Below are 19,638 nucleotides of genomic sequence, written 5' to 3'. Positions count from 1 at the left end.
GGCAGGAGCTGCGCAGCGAGAGGCAGCAGCGGCTCTGGCTGCAGCGGACAGAGGTGGACAAGCTGCTGGCCGATGGCTCCAGCCCCTGGTCCTAGCGGGGCCTGCCCCCCCCCCCAGCCCTGGGGTGCTGCCGCTGGCTGTGCCCGTCCCCCCGTCCCCCGAGGCCAGAAGGGGATGGGGACAGCCACCGCTCAGCCCGAGGGACGCCGAACTCGCCCCGCTGGGAGGTAGCGGGGCCTGTGCCGGGCTCTGCTTTGCCCCTGGGGTGGTAGGAACCAGATGGGCTGCGGGAGGACGGGCCCCTGCTCCAGCCCCGGCGCTCTCCTTGTAAACGGCTCGGTGCATCTCAGTAAAGCGCGGCTGCCTGGCAGCGTGGTGGTGCTGGTGGTCTTCTCCTGCCCGGACGGGGGGAGCAGCGGCCCGAGCGTGCCCACTCCCGGGGAAGGGACGCGGCCTGCGGTGCCGTCCGATGCCACGTCGCCCTGCGGGAGCAGCTCTCGCCCCTCAGGAGAGCGGGGCCGGGCTCTGCTTAAAGCCAGTTTTGGGAGGCAGAGCCTGGGCGCGTCCCCGGCCCCTGGGGCTGGACGGTGGCACAAGGGAAGCAGAGCAGGGTCATGGCTTCTCCCGGCCCGGCTGTAGCCAAGGGACGAGGCGATTCACTCCCCACCGCTGCTGCTGGCAGGTGCTTTTATTGTCAGCAAAGTCGGGGTTACCCCACGCAGCCAGCAGTGGCTTAGGGCCCCCCCGGGACAGCCCCGGCCTCTCCCTGCCGAGCCCCGGGGGGGCCCTGGCCCCGTCTCTCCTCTCTCCCACCCCGGGGAGGAGGCAGGCACAGGGCTGAAACCCGCCCGCAGCTCCCGGGGCTGCCCTTGCCCAGCCCCGCGCCGGAGCCCGTCCAGCGCCGGGGCAGAAGATGCGTGCGTGGGGTGGGTCGCGGCACTCCCCCGCCGCAGCCCGGCCGTCCCCGCGCCGGTGGGGGGAATTGAATTCGGGAGCCGTCCCAGGAGGGGATGGAGCCCGCGCTGCTGGTGCCGTTCTGCCGAGGAAAGCCATGCCGGCTGGCGTGTGCCATGCCTCCTCCCGCGGGCTGGGCCTCAGGGCTTGCCGCGCTTGGCCTGGCTCTCCGTCCCCGCACTGGTGGTGGCCGCCCGCTTGTTGCGGTGGTGGGGGAAGGTGGGCATGAGCTCCGGCTCGCAGGCTGCGGGGCAGAGAGGGGGGGTCAGCGGGGCCCGGAGCGCCGCAGCCCTGCCCCGTGGGGGGCTTACTTACGCAAGGGCTTCTCCTTGAAGTAGGAGCTCTCCAGGCAGTCTTTTGCCGTTGCCCTGCGGGGACAAGGGGACATGGCAAGCACCCCTCCGAAGGCGCTGACCTGCCCCCAGCTGCGGGGACAGCCCTGCCGCGGGCAGGTTTCCTCCTCCTCTGCCCACGCAGAGCTGCCGATGGCTCTTACCGCTTCTTGGGATCATACATGAAGAGGAAGTTGAGCAGCCGCAGCCCGGCCTCCGACAGCCAGGGGAACTTGTGCTTGAGGTTGTTGTAGGGCTGCTTCCGCAGGGTGTACTGACTCGCCAGGGGCAGCTTGGAGAAGCCCTGAGGGGGACGGAGCGTGAGGCGGAGGCAGGGAGAGCGGGCAGAGCAGGCAGCAAACAGGGGACCGCTCTCACCGGCCAGATGTTTTCGTTGGGCGTCCCCAGGAGCTGTACAATGAGGTCGATCTGGTGGATCTCGGAGGTGCCCGGCAGCAGCGGCTTGTGGGCCAGCAGCTCGGCGAGGATGCAGCCCACGGCCCTGCGGAGCAGAAGACGTGCAAGAGTCGGCGGGGGCAGGAGAAGCCCCTCCATCGACCCCCCTGTGGGTTTGCAGCCCCTGCCTGGCCGGCCTCGGCCCCCTCCTGCCCTCCCCTTACCACATGTCGATGCTGGTGGTCTGGGTCGTCATCCCCAGCAGCAGCTCGGGCGCTCGGTACCTGCGCAGGGGACGGCACCGTCTCAAGGGGACCGTGGTGGAGCCGGCGCAAAGGAAGCCCCCACCGCACTGTGAGGACTCGCCCGTGTCACCCCGAGCCAGCGCAGCTCGGCCCCCGGCACCGACCACTCACCAGAGCGTGACGACTTTGGGGGTCATCGGCTTCGGCGGCATCCCGTAGGTGCGTGCCAGTCCAAAATCGGCTGCAACAGAGGAGAGTCGAGATGAGGAGGCAGGCAAGCTCCTCGCTCCGACCGTGTCACGGAGCGGAGGGAGAGCTTCGGGCACAGGCACGGCGGGAGCTGGACCGGCGGTTTTCGGGGGCTCACCTATCTTCACGCAGCCTTTGTCAGTCATGAGCAGGTTAGACACCTTCAGATCCCTGCCGGGGAACAGAGAGCGGCAGGTCAGCATCGTCCTTCAGGCACGGCTCCTCCCGTACCTGCGCTCCCCCAGGGCTCGCAGGCAGCTGCAGAGCCCCAGAGCTCAGCCGTCACGAGCAGAAGCAAATCTCGTTACCCGGCAGCATCCCTGCCCCGCCAGCACTCCCACACGGAGCCACGGATTCACACGGTGCTCCTTGCTCGCCGGACACAGGCGTGGGAGGCGAAGAAGGGACACCGTGGTCCGAGGGCTCAGCCCCTTCTCCCCGCATCCCCTTTCCCACCACATTCATCCTGCTGCTCCCACCTGTGGATGATGTAGTTCTCATGAAGGTACTGCAGGCCCTTGAGGACTTGCAGGATGATGCACTTCACCTGGAGAGAGAGAACAGGAACATCAACCTCTGCGAGAGCAGCACCAGCCAGGCAAACCCCCGCCCCCGGAGCTTAAACCCACTCGGGTGCCCCGCGGTCTGCCACATCTGTCACTGCTCTGCAGCACGTCAGTCCCCGTGTCCTCCCAGAAGTAGCTCACAGGCTGTCTGGGGCACGTTTTCTCCCAGCTCTGTTTCCCTGCCAGTTTTCTGCAGCCCAAAAACCCAGCCTGGAAAGTCCTTGGAGCATACTGTGAGAGCCAGCTAAGCCCACGCTCCCCACGCAGCCCAGGAATCCCGGCTCACCCGGTGCTCCCCAGCCCTGCTGAAGCCCAGCACAAGGTCCAGGGATCACAAAGTCTGGGGAGTCCACGCTGGTGGCCAGTGCGTTTTGGCTGGAGCGGCATCACCCTCCCAGGAGTGACGTACCTAAAGCGTAGCCCAACTTTTACCTGAGCCTCTGAAAAAGGCGTCTGCATGTTCTCGAGAAGGCTGGCTAGGTCCTGCTCGCAGTAGCCCATCACCAGGAAAATACTGTCGTAGACAAGACACAGTCAGGAGCCTCCCCCGGGACGCCTCTGCGGTGTCCCAGCGCAGGTCTGTGCTGCGAGAGCTGGCTCAGGGGACCGGGAAGGGTCCGAGAGGTAGCGAGGGCAGGAGACGATGGGAGGACAGAGGGGGGACTCTCACCTCTCCAGATGGTTCCCTACAACCACCTCCTTCAGCTCCACGATGTTGGGGTGCCGAAGCTGCAGGAGCAGGGTGATCTCCCGCAGGCTGCTGATGGGCATTCCTGCGGAGAGCAACAGCCGTGCTGCACGACGGCCTCGAGCCGGGCACGCTCCCGCCCGCCGTAGGAGCCGCCCGCGCCGTGGCTCCCCTGCTCCTCTGTTACCGTCTTTCTCGTTGTCCATCCGCACCTTCTTCAATGCCACGGTCTCGTCTGTCAGGGTGTCCCGGGCCCGGTCTGGAGGAGCAGCGCAGGCCACGCGCCCGGCACCAGAAAACAAACACTGGTTTTATCGTGAGCCAGCGGGACCCCCGCGCTGATGAGCCTCCTCTCAGCCTCAGTCCTCCCAACGGCACCCCCCAGCCCCAGCCTGACACGCTCCCGATGCGGGCAGAGGGGCTGCAGCCCCTCCTTCCGCCCCAGAACTGGCTCTGCCCCAGGCCCGGAGAGAGCAGCCAGCGCCGCACTTACACACTATGCCGTAGGTGCCCTCTCCGATCCGATTCAGCTTCTCGAACTCCTTCACGCTCCGGCATCTTCCCAGCTGGACGCAAAGAGCCGTGTCACAGGCGAGCGCTAGCTCTGGGCAGCCCTCAGCGCTTCCTCGCCGGCCTTCCCAGGGACGCGCGACCTCGGCGGCAGACTAACGCCTTCAGCCACACCCCTACCTCCCGCCGGGCAGAGCGCAGCGCTGCTCACGGAGCAAACCCGCGTTTCAGATCCACGGCGGGCACGCCGGCTCGGGCAGCGGCGGGGACAGAGGCGGCTCCTCCCGCCCCCAGCCCCGTGCCGGCACGCCGACCCCGTCACCCCGTCCCCAGCACAAGCTGCTGCCACCCGCAGGCCGGGTCCGCAGGCACCGCACGCTCCCCGCGCCCAGCCCGCCCGGGCAAGGGCGGACCCTGGGTGGCCGCCGGCCCTCGCACAACCCCGGGGAGGGGGGGGAGCTGTGGGAGCCTCTTCCCCGCGCCCCAGAGACCCCGCTGCGCTCGCCCGCGCGGCCCCGGCCCCTCACCCGGTCGGCCGCCGGCACCTCGAAGAAGCCCTCGCCCCGCAGCCGCCGCAGCCGCAGCGGCTCCAGCTCCCCCTCGGCAGAGCCCCCTTCCGCCATGCCGGCCCCGCGCAGGCGCCCTGACGCCGCGCACCCAGCCCCGCCCCCCGCGCATGCGCAGTGCCCCCGCCCGCCGTGCAGCTCACCTCTACGCATGCGCTGTGCAGCCCTCATACCTCCCACGCATGCGCCCTGCCACCGGCCCCCGCAGACCCCGCCCCGCCCCCCGCGCTGGCCCCTGGCAACGGTTGCTAGGCTCGGCTTGGGGCCCAGGCGGTGGGGGCTCCCTGGGGGCGTTGCCCCGTATGACCCCGCCCCAGTATAGTCCCGCCCCCTTTTGGCCCCGCCCCCGGCGTGCCCCCCATCGCCAGTGTGGCCCCATCTCTGTGTGACCCCGCCCCCCTCGCCCCACCCACGTGACCTCCCCGCCAGGCGGCGCTCTCGCGAGGGTCGGCGCGCGCACCCCGGAAGCGGCGGCGGTAGAACCCGGAAGCGGCGGCGGGGCAGGATGGACGGTAAGGACAGACAGACGGTAAAGGCGGCTCCGCCGCGCCGGGATTTGTGGGGGGGGGGGATGGAGCTTGTCCTGGTGGGCGGGACCGGGGGAGGGCACACCAGGGGCGGGGACACGCCGGGGGCGGGGGCCGGGGCCGGGGCCGGGGCCGGGGCCGAGGGCCGGGGCCTAGCCCCGGCCCCCGACCCCCGACCCCGGCATTGTCCCCGGTGCGCCGTCCCTGAGCCTGTGCTGTCCTTCCGTTCCAGACACGCTCTTCCAGCTGAAGGTGAGGGCGGCGGCGAGTCCTCCGTCTCCTCTCCGTCACGTATCGCCGCTCCCGCGGCCGGTCCCGGCGGGCCGGCCACAGCGTCCACCTCTCCCGGAGGGACCTGGGGACCGTTCCTCCCGCTGCCCCACGCCTCGTCGGGGCTTCTCCTGCTGCGGCCCCCTAACAGAAGGAGGCCCTGGCCTGCAGAGATCCGCCTTCCAGGAGGCGCGGGGGTGGCCGGGGGTGCCGCGGGAGCCCCGCCGATGCCGGCGGCTGCGGGAAGAGGGAGCCCTTTAGCCGGGTTTGTTCTCCGGAGCTGCCGATCCCGGCCCTCCCCTTCTTGGAAGCGGCGAAAATGGACTTCCCGGTTTGCCGGGTGCTCTGGGAGCTTCCGGTCCTCGGGGGGGTCCGGCTCCCCGGCTCCCCCCCCGCCCCGGCCAGAGGGTCGGGGCAGCCGTGGCCGGCGTTGCTGGGTGGGGGAGGCAGCTGGGGCTCCGCTCGCCCCAGGTCCCTGGTTCTGCGCTGCCGTATGCTGGCACTAACCCGTTGCTTTCTCCGCAGTTCACAGCGAAGCAGCTGGAGAAGCTCGCCAAAAAAGCTGAGAAAGACTCCAAGGCTGAGCAAGCCAAAGTCAAAAAGGTGGGTGGGAGCTCGCCCTGCCCCTGGAGCTGCTGGGCCGGCGCTGCCAGCCCTCGGCACCGTGCCGGGCGGCTGTGGATCCTGCCTCCCGCCGTGCCTCGCCAAGCGCGTTCCACCACGGGACTGGGGAAGGGGCAGGTTCCCCTCCCCAGGCCTCGCTGCGGGCGCCAGCTCGGCCTCCGAGTGTTTTGATTCCCGCCCTCAGCTCTCGAATCTGCCGGGTGGATGTGGCGCATCCCTGCGACGCTGAGAGGGATGTAATTCCCATTCGAGCGTTTCGAGGCTCACAGGAGAGCTGTTTCCTGCTGGAAACCTGTCGGGCAGAAACGGAGTGGATTTTCTGTGCGGTGGATTCTCTGTGCGAGCGGTTCCCCTTTGCCCTTCCAGGCCCTTCAGCAGAAGAACGTGGAGTGCGCTCGCGTCTACGCGGAGAATGCCATCCGCAAGAAGAACGAGGGGCTCAACTGGCTCCGCATGTCCTCCCGGGTGGATGCGGTGGCCTCCAAGGTCCAGACAGCAGTGACGATGAAGGGGGTAAGAGCCTCTGCGTGGGCGCGGGGCTTTGAGACCGGTCCGTGCCCTGTCCAGAGCAAACGTTGGCTTCTCCCCTCGAGCCGCCTCGGAGTTCCCTGTCCCCGGAAAGGATCCCGCCAAGCTTCGCAGTTAGCTCGGACCCCCTCGCCCTGCTGCAGCCTGTGAAGAGCCCGTCTGGGATGGCCTCGCAGCGGGGTGCTTCGTCGGGGGGTTAAATCCTTAACCCCTGGCTGCACAGGCAGGAGGGAGGCTCGTGCCTGGAGCCTCTTGCCTCGTGGCGTGTATGAGGGTGGTGGGCTGGGACCCGTCCTGCCTGGAGCTGGCTGCACGTGGCTGGAGAAACCCGCAGCCGGGCTGAGCCTGCAGAGAGCCGGCTGCAGCGTCTGGTGAGCGGGCAGAGCCTGTCCCGCCTCGTAGCCCTGCTGTGAGCATCAGAAACGCCGGCTTCTCTCTCGCTGGCCTGGGTTTTACTCTCAGGAGTGAGGTACCTTGCGTTTGGGGAGCTTCCGTGAAGCAATCTCCTCTTGCAGGTGACGAAAAATATGGCCCAGGTGACCAAGGCCTTGGACAAGGCTCTGAGCTCCATGGACCTGCAGAAGGTATCTGCGGTGATGGATAAATTCGAGCAGCAGGTTCAGAATTTGGATGTTCACACGTCGGTAAGTGCTGGTGGTCTCCGAGGGGTCCGGGAGGGCGGGCTTGTCTCGTGTGGGTAAGTAATGCGCTGCCTCCCAGGAGAGAGCCGGGCCCCAGCTGTAACTCGGGCTTCTGCAGCAGTGCTCTGTTCCCCTCGGGGACTCCGGCCTCCGGTGTGGGAAACCCCCCGAGCCGTTCACACAGTTCTGTTCTCTGCGTTCGAGGGATGTGAGAGACGTCGGGGAAGACGCGTCTCTGCTGCCTGACGGGGAAGGAGTTTGCCGTGCAAAGAGGCGGACGCGGCAGACGGGGAGAAGAGGGAGAGCGGCTGGCGCTGCGTCGCAGCTAGCTGTTACTGGGAGGGGGTCTGTGGCAGAAACGGACCTCGCGCCCCTCCGCTGTAGCCCTGCTGTCGGGCTTGGGGCTGTTCTGGCTGAGGGGGCCGGTGGCGATGTGGGATCTGCAGCCGGTTCTTTGGGGGAAAACACCGGGCTGGGCCGAGTGGCTTTGCCTGTGGGGCAGGGTGACGGGCTGTCTCTGTCGCAGGTCATGGAGGACTCCATGAGCTCCGCTACCACGCTGACCACGCCGCAGGAGCAGGTAGACAGCCTCATCGTCCAGATCGCGGAGGAGAACGGCCTGGAGATCATGGACCAGCTCAACCAGCTCCCCGCGGGGGCTTCGGCAGTGGGGGAGAGCTCGGTCCGCACCCAGGAAGACCAGCTGTCGCGGAGGTTTGTTCTCTCCTGCGTCCTTTGCCTTGTGTCGGGGCAGTTTGAATCCTTCCCAGGGATCCCTCACCAGGGTGAGGGGAGCGAGTTAGCCCATGATGGCGGGCTGAGGGGGGGCCGAGCCCCTTCTCTCGTGCTCGGGCGAGCCGGAGCCCGGCAGTCAGGCAAGGTGGCCGTTGGGGGCTGTTTGGGCCTGGGGGAGGGGGTGGCTTCTGGCACTCGGCAGCGAGTTCTCGTCAACAAGGTGCAGAACAGCCTCTCCCTGCTCTGCGCTCGCCCTCACGCAGCTGCTGCTGCTCTGGGAACACTTGGCGCTGACCTTCAAACAGCTCCGGGAACAGGCTGTCTCCCTGGAACTGCCCCAGGAGAAGCTGATGAGCTTCCTCTCCCCGGTGCTCCCCACGCAGCCGCTCCCGGGGTCCGTCTGGGGGCAGGCCTGAGGTTGGGGTCTGCTGCCCTGGGAGCTGGGGACGGCCCCGGGAGAGGGACCCAGAAGAGAAGCCGGGAACCCCTTCTCCGCAGTACCTCGCCCGCGCTGATGACGGACGCTCCACGCTACCCCCAGGCAGGCGCGGCCGCGTGCTCCAGGGCAGGATTTCTTGCACCTCTGTCACAGGAGGGAGGTTTCTGGGCAGAGATGTTTCCCGCTCGCGCCGGCTGAAGCGTCCTCCTGAGTCACTGCCGTTTCCTGCTGCTCTCACGTCGGTTCCCTCTCGTGCTCTCCCTTCCAGGTTGGCTGCCTTGCGGAATTAAGGTCTCCTGCCGCCCCTGCAGACTGCTGCCCCGCACCGGTGGTATGGCGTGTGGGGTGGAGGGGCCCGGGACTCCTTCCCCACCTCTGCTACGTCCTTGCTCTGACCCACCGGCCAGGCGGAGTCGGCCGTCCCCTCCTCCAGCAGCGCGTCCCCAGCCCTGCCCGCCTGCGTTTAGACTCTTCTTTTGGGGTGTGACGGTGACGACTTCTCCTAGAGCAGGCAGCGATCCTGGCAGGGGGGCTCTGAGCAGAGTCGGCCTCTCTCTGGGCTTGAGGAATGCTTTGCCCGTTCTGATTTCAGGGTGGTTTTCATTTGAGGGTTGCTGCTGGTTTCCGGCAGCGTCCCACGATGCAACGTCCCGCTCCCGGTGTAACACTAAGGGAATCCTTCCGGAGGCGGGTTGCGGTGTCTTCTGGGGTGCTGCTCGCCTGGCTCTCCTCCGTGCGTAGCACGCTTCTCTCGTTACCTGTTTTAGACCGGGTCTCCGAGCTGCGCTTTCCTCGCGCCCGCAGCGAGGAGCTGTTTACAAGGAGCGGGGAGCTCCCCCCGGGAAGGGTGGTTTTCCCGGCTGTGGTGTTTCTGGGAAGGTTCGTGCCTTGCAGGAAGGGGAGGTTACGCCCTGGCTTATCTTCCCTCGCGGTGACCTTCCCGAGCCATCGCTGGGTGTCCTGTTGGCAGACCTCACCTTGCTGAGCGCTAGCTCCTTGTCCTGCCGGGCCAAACCTCCCTGGAGGTCCGTACCACAAAGTGACCTTTGAAACGCTCATCCTGCCCTGCGCCAGCCCCTCTGTGCGTGCTTGTAAATCCACGCCTTCCCCGTCTCCGGCTGCTACGCTCTGGAAACGGTTATCCAGGCCCTGAGCTCCCACGTGGACCAGTCCCCGCCGCTGTTGAGCAGCCGGGAGCGGATCGCGGCAGCTCACAGCCGTGGTGGCCACGGCCTCGTCCCCACGTGTCCCCCAGCCCCATGGGTGTGACGGCGAACGCCGAACCATCCTGAGAGCATGTCTGCCTGCGCTGGCTGTGGCTCGTCCCCTGGATATCTGCTGCCATTTCTTCTCCCCTGTCCCCGCCTCGCTGCGTCTGCTCTGCGCCGCTGCCCGCAGAGCGGGGTGCGGAGCTGGGTGAGCGGGAGCTGCTCCCAGGGCGCTGCTCCTGGGGAAACGTGGCTGCCTGTCCCTCCGAGCCTTCCCCCGGGGCTGACGTTTTTCTGTGCCCCTTCTCCTCTGTGACTCCCAGGCACTACGGAGCTGCTGGGTTGACGGGAAGCTGGCCAGGAAGGCACTGTAGTTAGTTGCCTTTGGCTCTCGTGAGGAGGAACTTTAACCTTCTCGCCGCAGGCCGTACGTGAGTGCTGTGCAGCTGCCGGGGCCGGCGGCGCTGGGCTGGGCTGTGCTGGATGGAGCCGGGAGCGGGCAGCTGGTCCCGCTGCAGTGGGGCAGCTCTGATTCATCGCTTTTAACCGGAATTTTAAGGCACGCACAGCTGCTGCTTTGGGCTGCGCCGAGAGGAGGGAAGGGAGGCGTGGGGGAGAGGGGGAGGCAGCTCCCTCCTGCTCCCGGTGCTGGCTGACCTCCCGGGCCCCCTGTGCGGATGTGGGGCAGGACGCTGCGGGTCAGGGGCCATCTCCCCAGCACTTGCACCGCAAACACTTTTCACTCTTTTGATTATTTCTTCTGAGTTCTGTGGCCTTGGCAGCGCGTGGCTAGTGACCGCCGGAGCCTTCTTCCCGACGTGTGCCGCGGTGGGGGCGCGGGGTGGTGACCGTGGAGGAGGAGAAGGTGACTTTGGGCTATGAAGTCACTTGTGCGTGGGGGGAGAGTTAGATCTTGTGCCCCTTCCCCGTGGGCTGGGCAGAAAGCAGGAGCCCCCCCGGAGACGTGGGGCCGCTGCCAGGGCTGGGCAGCCGGGCCCTGCATGGGTGCCATGCACGGGTGCCCCCCACGGGGCCGGGACGGGTGCCCTGTGGCCCAGGGAAACGTTCCTTCTTTCGGCGTGATGTTTCTCGGTGGTTTCATTCGTGTGGTTTTTTTAAAGCTTTGTCTCGTTTGCCTTTTTCTTCTCCAAACCCCTGTCGATTATCCTCTGCTGTTTTAAATAAACGATCCCTCAACAGCCGGCGTGGTGTGGCTGGGAGTTCAGACGCCACGGGGGGGTCTGCGCCCTGTCCCCTGCCTGGGACGCAGGACCCGGTGCCAAGGCGGTGAGGTGAGGAGGAGGAAGGTGCCGGGCCGGCTCCCCCAGCCTCACCCCAGGGGAGGGGAAGCAGTCACCGGCAGAGCCGTGGCTCCCCACCGCCACGGTCATGGCTTCTGGGGATGCCGGAGGGGAAGGGGCCCTGATGAGTCCCTGCCCGTCCCCCCGCAGGCATCGGTTCCCTTTGTGCAGCCGAACCGGGAGGGAACCGGGGCGAGCAGGAGCGGCCGCGGTGCAGCCGACACCGGCGCAGGGAGGCCGGGGCCGCTGGCCGGGGTCGAGCCCCTTTTCCCCAGCGCGGTTTTTGGGCTGCCTGGCTTCTACTCTGCACCCTTCCCTGGCCCTTGTGGGGAGGAGGCCGGGCTCCCCGAGGGGGAGATCCCCGGCTCGTAACCCCACGGCGGGAGCCCGGGTGCTTTCCGCCCCGGTCCTGCCATCAGCACCTACCAAGAGCAGCTCCACCGCCGGGATCGGCTGCTGCGGCCCGCTGCGGTCGCTGTCCCGGTGGGGACCCTCCCCATGCCCGTCTTGTCCCCGCGCCCGTCCCCTCCCGTGCCTGGCTGGCAGACGGGTCTCTGCGCCTCAGCCAATTTGCGAATGCCACAGGAAGATGGCTCTCCTTCTCCTGCCTGTTTTCCCCGTGCCCGAAGCCGCCTCCGCTCCGAAGACACGCTGTTCCCAAATGTGAGAGGAAATTGCTAAGAAGATAATTGAGTAGCCAATTAATTAGCTAATGATTAATGGAAGCATCCTGCGGAGGCAGCCCTACAGCCACCCTGCCCGTGTGTTCCAGCGATGTGTCACTCCCGGTGCGGTGACAGCTTCCCGACGCCCCGGGCTGGGTGCCCGCCGAGCCCCCACGCCGCCGCCCCGCCAGGGCCGGGGCCATGCAACCGGGGTGGCCGGCAGGGCGTTGGCGTGGCCGGTGACGTGCCAGGGTGGCTGGCGACGTGCCGGGGCTGGGGCCGGCGGTCCCCGCGGTATCCCGGCACGGGCACGGGCCAAAGCACGGCTTTATTTTGCCCGTGGGGCCGGCGCGAAGGGGCGGCAAGGTTGGGCCCGGCCCGGCAGCCGCCGGACCAGCCGCCGGCATCCTGCCGGGCAGGGTGCTGGGGCTGTGGCGGGAGCCGGGGCTGGGTGCTAGGAGAGCAGGGAGCGGAGCAGGGCCAGCGCCAGCGCCGGGGCTGCCAGCGGGAGCCGGGCTGTGCCGGCACCGTTGGTGTACCCGTGGCGGGTCCTGCACGTCCCCTCCAGCTCCTCAAAGGCGATGGGCGTCTCGCGGGCAGCCGTGCCTTGCAGGGTCGTCTTCACCTGCGATGGGGGACAGGGTGGGCTCCCACAGCGAGGGGCGGTCCCCGTGCCCCACACGGCCCCTGTCACCTTGCACGTCCCCCCGCTGCCCCGTGCCACCCCAAGCCCCGCACCTCCCCGTGCCCCTGTTCATCCCCTGCCCCACGTGTCCCCGTGCCACCCCGTGTGCCGTACGTCCCCGAGTGCCATACGTCCTGATGTCCCGCTTGTCTCTGCTGTCCCGTGTGTCCCCGTGCCCCGTACATCCCCGTGCCCGGCGCTCCCCGTGCCCCGCTCACCTCCTCCACCTTTCTGAAGACGCGCAGCAGGTTTTCGGCCAGGGCCGCCTTCACCTCCGCCTCCGTCCAGTTCCTCGCCAGCAGCTCGGCCACCAGCGCGGGGTACGTGGAGACGTCCTCCAGGCCGGCGGGGAGCCTGTGCCACCCAGCAGCTCACAGCTGTGCCGGGGACGGCCGAGCCCGGAGGCACCCACCGCCCGCACCCCGCCAGCCGCCCACGCGGGGAACGGGGGAGACCCCCCCCACGGCAAGTCCCCCCAGCCGGGGACACCGCCCCGTCCCACCGGCACAGCCCGTCCCGTGCCCGTCACCCTCTTTACCGCGTGACCCCGTCGTAGTCCCCGCCGAAGCCGACAGACTGGGCGCCGGCCACCTTCTTCACGTGGTCCATGTGGTCTGCGGGCGCAGAGGGGCCGGGGTGAGCGGGGCGGGGAGGGGGACGCTGCCACCCCGCCTCGCCCGCCCAGGCGCCCGCCTCACCTGCGACGTCGGCCAGCCTGGCCGTGTCCCCGCACGTCACGTACGCGTTGTAGAAGTTGACCATCACCAGGCTGCCCGTGGAGGCCTGGGGGAGAGGCGGCCCTGAGCCCCACGGCCCCGAGCCCCACGGCCCCCTCCCTGCCCGCGGCCGTGCCCCGGCGCTCACCACCATCCTCAGCACGTCATCAGGCACGTTGCGGCGGTGCCGGCAGAGGCTGTAGGCGGACGAGTGGCTGAAGATGACGGGGGCTTTGGAGAGGCTCAGCACGACCTTCATCGTCTCCACCGAGACGTGGGCCAGGTCCACGATCATGCCCAGGCGGTTCATCTCCTCCAGCACCGTCTGCAGGGACGGGGACGGGGACAGGGACGGGGACAGGGCGGGCGAGGGGTGTGCGAGGGGCCGTGGCAGCCCTGCGTGGGGGAACGCCGTGCGCCCAGGGCACCCGCTGCTCGGCTTAACAACCCGGCACGGGGCTGGTGGGTGCTGGTACCACGTCCCCCGGGCCCCAGCCATTGCTCCCAGGTTGCTGCCACCGACCCTGTCCCCACTCACCTTCCCAAAGGGCGAGAGGCCGTGGTGCAGGGGCGGCTCGTCCCCGGTGTCCACCAGCCAGTTGTCAGCCCTGCAGAGCAGAGAGAGCATCAGGGCGGACCCCAGCCGTGTGCCCCTGCTTGGCCACACGCTCCGTCCCCCCCACGCTGGCCCTGTCACCCCCGTCCCCCCCAGGGGCTGCTACCAGGGGGTGTTGCAGCTGTGGGTGAGGGTCATGTAGCGGACGCCCAGGCGGTAGAAGGTGCGCAGGACGCCCAGGCTGCTGTCGATGGAGTGGCCGCCCTCCACCCCGATGAGGCTGGCCACCTTCTTGCTCCGGAAAGCCTGCCGGATGCCTGCGGGAGGGCGGGGGGACGTCGGTCGGGGTGGGCACTGGGGCACCCGCCCCCCCGGGGCACCCGCATCCCGGCCCCGCGCCCGCTCACCAGCACTGTCGACGACGCAGGCGAAGGTCTCGGGGTAGAGCTCGCACATGCGGTGCACCACGTCGATCTGCTCCAGCGTGCGCTTCACCGCGTCCTTGTTCTGCGTGTCGCAGGGCACGTACGCCGACCAGAACTGCCCGCGACGGCACCCAGTGAGCACCGGGAGCCCGGCCCCACGCCCACCGCCCCTCACCCTCGTGCCCCCCCGGCCACCCCGGTGCCCGCCCCCGTGCCCTCCCTGATGCCGCCTGCCCCCCCTGGTGCCCCCGCCGGCCTCGCCGCCCCACCTGCCCGCCCACGTGCCCGCTGCGCAGTTTGGGGATGTTGGTGTGGGTGCCCTTCAGCAGCGTGAGGTTGGCCTCCGGCAGCCCCAGCTGGTTGTTGAACTTCTTGAGGAGCTGCCAGGGCAGGTCGTTGTGCCTGGGCAGGGGAGAGAGCGGCAGTGAGGGGCCGTCTGTCTGTCCACCTGTCCAGCCATCCACCCTCCTGGCTGCCCATCTCCCTGTCTGTCTGCCCGCCCCTTCCCCACTCATCTGGCCATCGTTCCATCCATCTGTAAATCCATTCCTCCATCCATCCGTCTGTAAATCCATTCCTCCATCCATCCATCTGTCCGTCCAGCCGTCCGCCCACCCACCGGTCCATCTGCCCACCCATCTGTGCCCTCTGCCAAGAGCCACCCAAGCAGCTCTGGCCGGGAGCCGGGGACAGGTCACTCCCAGGGGACAGCTCCACGTGAGACCCCCTTTGCCGGCTGGCGGGGAGCTGGGGGTGGCCGGGGACCCTTCCGTGCACCCACCTACCGTCCCCACTCGGCCCTCGCACCCGGGGGAGCCAGCCTGGCATCCCTCCGACAGGGATGGCACCGGCACCGCCGTGGGGATGTCACCACCACGGGGATGTCACCGCCCTGTGGTGTCCCGCAGCCAGCAGCATGGCTGGGGAAGCGCCGGGGGCCAGACGCACAGGCCGGCTCTCACTTCTCCCCTCCTGCGTCACAGTCCCCACATCCTCCGGCTCCCCCTGCCCCGCGCCTGCTTCCAGGGGCTGCGCCGTGCCGGGCTGCCGCGGCACAGGGCTGGTGCCGTGGGGGAACCCTGCGGAGGACCCGAGGACCCTCCTGAGGGTCCCAGCACGAGACCAGGGACGTCCCTTAGGACACGACCCCACGGGACCTGGTTGCCCCGAGCGGGGACTTCCCCCGGGGCAGCCTGGGCCTCGGCTTCCCGGCACCCTGCCCGCTCCAGGGGCTGCACCGCCGGGGTTCCCCTCAGCTGCACGGCCCCGGGGTGCCCGGCGCGGGGATCCCCTGGGAGAGCTGTCCCTGCACGGCCCCGGGGTGCCCGGCACGGGGATCCCCCGGCAGGGCCAGCCCCGGCGGAGTTTTCTGGCTGGGGTTTTTCTCAGGGTGCCGAGAGCCGCAGCCCTGCCGGGGTGGCCAGGCACGCCGCAGGGCCGGGCGACCTTCGCTCACCCGTCGATGACCGGTGTGGTCACCATGATGCGCTCGGCCTCCTCCCGGTGATGCTGCCCGGCGCAGGGCAGGAGCAGACGCAGCGCCAGCGCCAGCGCCAGCACGCTCCCACCCGGCATCTTCGCCTGCTCGGTGCCGCTGGGGACGAGCCGGGGCAACCGGCCGCCGGGAGCCTGCTGAGCCGGGACGGCTGGCCCCGCTCACCGTCCGTCCCCTCCTGCTGTAAATAAATAACCAGGAGTCGCAGCCGTAACCCCACCCCGCGTGCCCCGCGCCCCAGCCCTGGCAGTGCCCGGGCACAGCGGGCACCGGGACGGCGGGGCCGTGGCCCCCCCCAGCCCGGCCCCCGGTGGCAGGGCCGCGCCGGGGCCCCTCCGCGTAGCCGCGGTGACGCTCCCAGCCCCTCTAACGCAGCCCAGAATTTTTTTTGCTGGGAAAGCGCCCGTCCCGTCCCCGCCTCGGCGCCCCCCAGCCCCCCGCTCCCTTCCTCGCTCACCCCGGCCCCGGCACGCTTGGGCAACGGCTGTGCAACACGTTTCTCTGGCTTGCGTGCCGGCGGCGGGGCTGGGACGGGCTCCGGCTACCCCAGAGCCACCCCCCGACATGGCGTCGGGGACCGGGGAGTGGCTGAGCGCTGGCAGCCCCCTCGCTCTGCAGAGCGGCTGGTGGGCAGCAGACGGGGCGGCACGGCCCCGGTGCCCCACGAGCCCCGGCTCCCCTCGCCCCGCGGTCCGGCCGCGGCGTCGCGCGTGGGGAAACCGAGGCGCCCGCCGGTCCCCCGGCCCCCGCGGCGGGGGCCACCCCGGCTGGCTCCTGCGCGGGGGCCGGCGGTGGCCGCGGGGCCGGCGGTGGCCGCGGCGTCCTGCGTGGCGAGAGGCACGGCGGGGCTGCCGGGAACGGCTCGGAGCCATGCGGGGACGGGCCAGCCCCGTTCCTCGTCCCGGGGGATGCCCGCCCCCCCCCCGTCCCCCCCCTCCCCGTCCCGCGGCCCGGCCCCGCCGCAGCCCTCGCCCTCCGCTCCCGCCGCTGGCCCCAGCGCGGCCGGATCCCCGCTCGCCGGGCAGGAAGGTGCCGGGGGGGCCCGGCCTCCCGCCCGCCCGACGGCTTCCTCCTTTGCGGCTATTTAAGGCCGGGGGCCGGCGCGGCCCCGCAGCGGCCGGGCCATGGAGCGGCTGGAGGTGACCGAGACCTTTGCCGGCATCGCCCTGCCCGGCCACCTCCACACCCAGGAGTCCCTCGGCTTCGCCGCCGCCTTCGCCTTCCGCCCCACCGACGTGGTCATCGCCACCTACCCCAAATCGGGTGAGGGCCGGGGGGCTTGGGGGGGCCCGGCAGGGATGGGGGGGACAGGGAGGGGAGCTGGGGGGGCAGGGCTGGGGACCCCCAGGCCGGAGGCGGCGGGGGGGGGGGGGGGGCACGGGCAGGCTCTGCCGTGTAGCCCCCCCGGTTTGCCAGCTGGAGCGGGAGCTGCCTGCGTGGCTGGGAGGTGGCCGGGCTCGGGGCCAGCTCCTCCCGGCCCCCGCTGCCCCGCAGCCACCGGCCCCGCCGGCCGCAGCGCGGGGGACCCCCGGCCACCAGCTCCCACTCCCCCCAAAAGCCCTGCCCTGTGGGTGGGGGACAGCCGCCCCCACCCCCCAACCAACCCCATCCTGTCCCCAACCCCAGACTGGTGTTGACTGGTGGGGGCTCTGGGGGGGGGGTCCCGCACGGCGCTGCCGGCCCAACTGCTGCCCCGTGCCACGTTGTGCCGTGCCGAGCCGTGCCGTGCCGAGCCATTCAACGCCGTGCTGTCCTGGTTTCGGCTGGGAGAGAGTTAATTTTGTCCCCGGCAGCTGGTCCAGTGCTGGGTTTGGGATCCAGGCTGAGGGCAGTGCTGACTGATAGCACTCTGGTCTTCTGGCTGTTGCTGAGTGCTGTTTACACCGGTCAAGGACTTCTCGGCTCCCCGTGCTCTGGCAGGCGGACGAGAAGCTGGGAGGGGGCACGGCCAAACTGGCCAAAGGGCTGTTCCATACCACGTGGCGTCATGCCCAGTATAGAAACTGGGGGAGTTGGCCGGGGGCAGCGGGGACGGGCTGGGCATTGGTCAGCGGGTGGTGAGCGGTTGCATCACTTGGTTCCCCCGCCGCCCCGGGTTTTGTTTCTCTCTCTCTCTCGTTGTTTTCCTTTTCATTACATTTTTTTTCTTTTTCCCCAATTATTAAACTGTTCTTACCTCAACCCACGAATTTTCTTACTTTTGCTCTTCCGATTCTCTCCCCCATCCCACCCGGGGGCGGGGGGAAGGTGACCGAGCGGCTGGGTTGGTGCTTGGTCGCCGACTGAAGCTAAACCACGACACGTGCTGCGCCAACCTGCGCCACGCCATGCCGTGCCATACGGCGGCATGCCACGCCGCGCCGCGCCGTGCCGTGCCACACCATGCCACGGGGTACTGCGCCACGCCGTGCCGTGCTCTGCCCTGCTGTGCCGTTCTGTGCTGAGCCACGCCATGCCGTGCAGTGCCGTGCCGTGCCGCGCCGCGCCGCGCGGTGCCCCGCACGGTGCTGGCGCCGCCCTGACGCCGCCCTGACGCCCACCTACCCAGGCACCACCTGGATGCAGGAGATCCTGACGCTGCTGTTCAGCCGCGGGGACGTCGTGCCGGCCAAGACCGTCCCCAACTGGGAGCGGGCGCCCTGGCTGGAGCAGATCTACTTCAGGGACGCGCTGCAGGATACGGCCGCCCGCCGGCTCATCACCACCCACCTGCCCGCCCGCATCCTGGCCCCTGCCCTGCAGCGGGGCAAGGCCAAGGTGAGGGGGGCCGGGACGGTGTGAGGGGTCCCCGCAGGGGCATCCCGTGCCCACGGGGCTTCCCGCGGCCGGGGTGATTGCCAGGGGCTTTCTGAGCGGGGCGGAGCGGAATTCCCCCCCGGCCGCTCGGCTGACGCCATCCCCCCCAGGTGATCTACGTGGCCAGGAACCCCAAGGACGTCGCTGTCTCCTTCTACCACTTCCACCGCCTGGCCAAATTCCTGCCTGACCCCGGCTCCTTCGACACCTTCCTCATGCGGTTCCTCGAGGGCACAGGTAAGGGCGGGGGTGTCCCCAGGGTCCCGGGACTCGGCCACGGGGCCCCCCATCACCCCCTGCCTCCCCCCAGTGCACTACGGCTCCTGGTTCGACCACGTCAAGGGCTGGCTGGGCCAGCGGCAGCTCCTGGACATCTTCTACGTCACCTATGAGGAGCTGCACCAGGTGAGCCCCGGCCTGTCCCCGTCCCCGTCCCCGTCCCCGCCGGCTGCCCGGGGCTGACCATCCCCTCCGCCGCAGGACCTGCGTGGCACGGCGCAGCGCCTCGGCGCCTTCCTGGGCTGCCCGCTGGGACCGGAGGCGCTGGGAGCCCTGGAGCAGCACTGCAGCTTCGCCACCATGCGGGACAACGCCATGGTCAACTACTCCCTCATCCCCTCCGAGATCATGGACCACAGCCAGGGACGCTTCATGAGGAAAGGTGAGGGGGGACGGGGTGGGAGGAGACGTTGGGGACGTGGGGGGTGCCGGCCCCGCCTGACCCCGTCCCCTCCGTCCCGCAGGTGTGGTGGGGGACTGGCGCGACCACTTCTCCCCCCTGCAAAACGCCCTCTTCGACCGCCTCTACCGGGAGGAGATGGGCGACTTGGAGCTGCCCACACGCTGGCCCATGGCCTGAGGGGCTGCGGTGACCCGGGCGGCTGCCAGCGCTCGGCCCTGCCACCGCACAACGCGACCGGCCACCCCGCCTGCCGAGCCTCGCCGCGGGGAGCCCCCCGGCATCCCCCGTAACTTATACACCCCCGTGCATCGCCCCGGGGGCCGGGGCTGCGGCGGGGCTGGGGGTCCGGCGTGGGGGGGGACTGGCTGCATGACGCCCTTCCCCTCCCCCCCCCCCGGGGACGGGGGACTTTTCCGGCCACACGTTGCGGCCATCCCCGTGGCCTTCCTTGCCCTGGGGTGGGTGTGCGTGGCCGTGACCCCCCCATTCCGCCCAGCCCGCCCTGCGGAAATAAATATTTATTGCTGTTTCCAGCGGGGCGGCGTGTTCCCACGGGCGTGGGGTGGGAAGCGGCGTGCGGGCGGCACCGGCAGCGGGAAGCGCCTGGCGTTATCAGGAGCTGCATCGGGGTGGGGACCCATCCCCAGGGACCTTATCTGCGGCGGGGGGCAACGGCCGGGCGGGCGGCGCAGGGGGCCGTGGCGGGCTGCCAGGCGCCGTGGCGGGTCACGGCACAGCTGCACGGTGCCGGTGTTCGCCGGCGGAGCCCGCGGCACGGAGACGGCTCCTTCGGCAGCACCCGGGGCTGCCAGGGCCCACGTGTCCTCCCAGGGAGCCCC

The 19,638-nt window shown here is 69.7% G+C and overlaps 4 protein-coding genes across 5 annotated transcripts; 2 read left to right on the top strand and 2 right to left on the bottom strand.

Annotated features, from left to right (window-relative positions):
• Positions 1-670: 670 nt before the first annotated feature.
• CDK10 (cyclin dependent kinase 10) lies at positions 671-4,583 on the bottom strand. Of its 2 annotated transcripts, XM_075511116.1 has the most exons (13): positions 4,468-4,583; positions 3,924-3,996; positions 3,618-3,689; positions 3,413-3,515; positions 3,175-3,256; positions 2,656-2,723; positions 2,295-2,347; positions 2,099-2,168; positions 1,907-1,966; positions 1,665-1,788; positions 1,451-1,590; positions 1,270-1,322; positions 671-1,198 (listed from the first exon to the last, which is right to left on the bottom strand). In XM_075511116.1, the coding sequence occupies exons 1-13, from the start codon at positions 4,561-4,563 to the stop codon at positions 1,095-1,097; spliced, it is 1,098 nt and encodes a 365-aa protein (XP_075367231.1). In that variant the 5' UTR covers positions 4,564-4,583; the 3' UTR covers positions 671-1,094. The 2 variants fall into 2 exon arrangements, with proteins under 2 accessions (XP_075367231.1, XP_075367233.1); XM_075511118.1 differs by lacking the exon at positions 1,907-1,966.
• A 291-nt stretch (positions 4,584-4,874) lies between these two features.
• CHMP1A (charged multivesicular body protein 1A) lies at positions 4,875-9,098 on the top strand. The gene is made up of 7 exons (XM_075511121.1): positions 4,875-5,018; positions 5,266-5,285; positions 5,829-5,906; positions 6,294-6,440; positions 6,971-7,099; positions 7,623-7,810; positions 8,539-9,098. Exons 1-7 carry the CDS (start codon positions 5,012-5,014, stop codon positions 8,558-8,560), a joined length of 591 nt encoding a protein of 196 aa, XP_075367236.1. The 5' UTR covers positions 4,875-5,011; the 3' UTR covers positions 8,561-9,098.
• Positions 9,099-11,494: 2,396 nt separating this feature from the next.
• Positions 11,495-15,496, bottom strand: DPEP1 (dipeptidase 1). Its single transcript, XM_075511115.1, has 10 exons — positions 15,283-15,496; positions 14,096-14,228; positions 13,809-13,941; positions 13,568-13,718; positions 13,384-13,453; positions 12,994-13,170; positions 12,828-12,912; positions 12,668-12,743; positions 12,348-12,483; positions 11,495-12,069 (listed from the first exon to the last, which is right to left on the bottom strand). The coding sequence occupies exons 1-10, from the start codon at positions 15,399-15,401 to the stop codon at positions 11,899-11,901; spliced, it is 1,251 nt and encodes a 416-aa protein (XP_075367230.1). The 5' UTR covers positions 15,402-15,496; the 3' UTR covers positions 11,495-11,898.
• An 806-nt stretch (positions 15,497-16,302) lies between these two features.
• On the top strand, positions 16,303-19,332 carry LOC142414172 (sulfotransferase 2B1-like). The gene is made up of 6 exons (XM_075511119.1): positions 16,303-16,584; positions 17,870-18,078; positions 18,228-18,354; positions 18,428-18,522; positions 18,598-18,778; positions 18,861-19,332. Exons 1-6 carry the CDS (start codon positions 16,446-16,448, stop codon positions 18,974-18,976), a joined length of 867 nt encoding a protein of 288 aa, XP_075367234.1. The 5' UTR covers positions 16,303-16,445; the 3' UTR covers positions 18,977-19,332.
• Positions 19,333-19,638: the final 306 nt, after the last annotated feature.

This window comes from Mycteria americana, chromosome 8, assembly GCF_035582795.1.
Source record: "Mycteria americana isolate JAX WOST 10 ecotype Jacksonville Zoo and Gardens chromosome 8, USCA_MyAme_1.0, whole genome shotgun sequence".
Taxonomy (NCBI): domain Eukaryota; kingdom Metazoa; phylum Chordata; class Aves; order Ciconiiformes; family Ciconiidae; genus Mycteria; species Mycteria americana.
The sequence above is the reverse complement of the archived record's forward strand: the minus strand, read 5'-3'. Positions and strand labels throughout refer to the sequence as shown.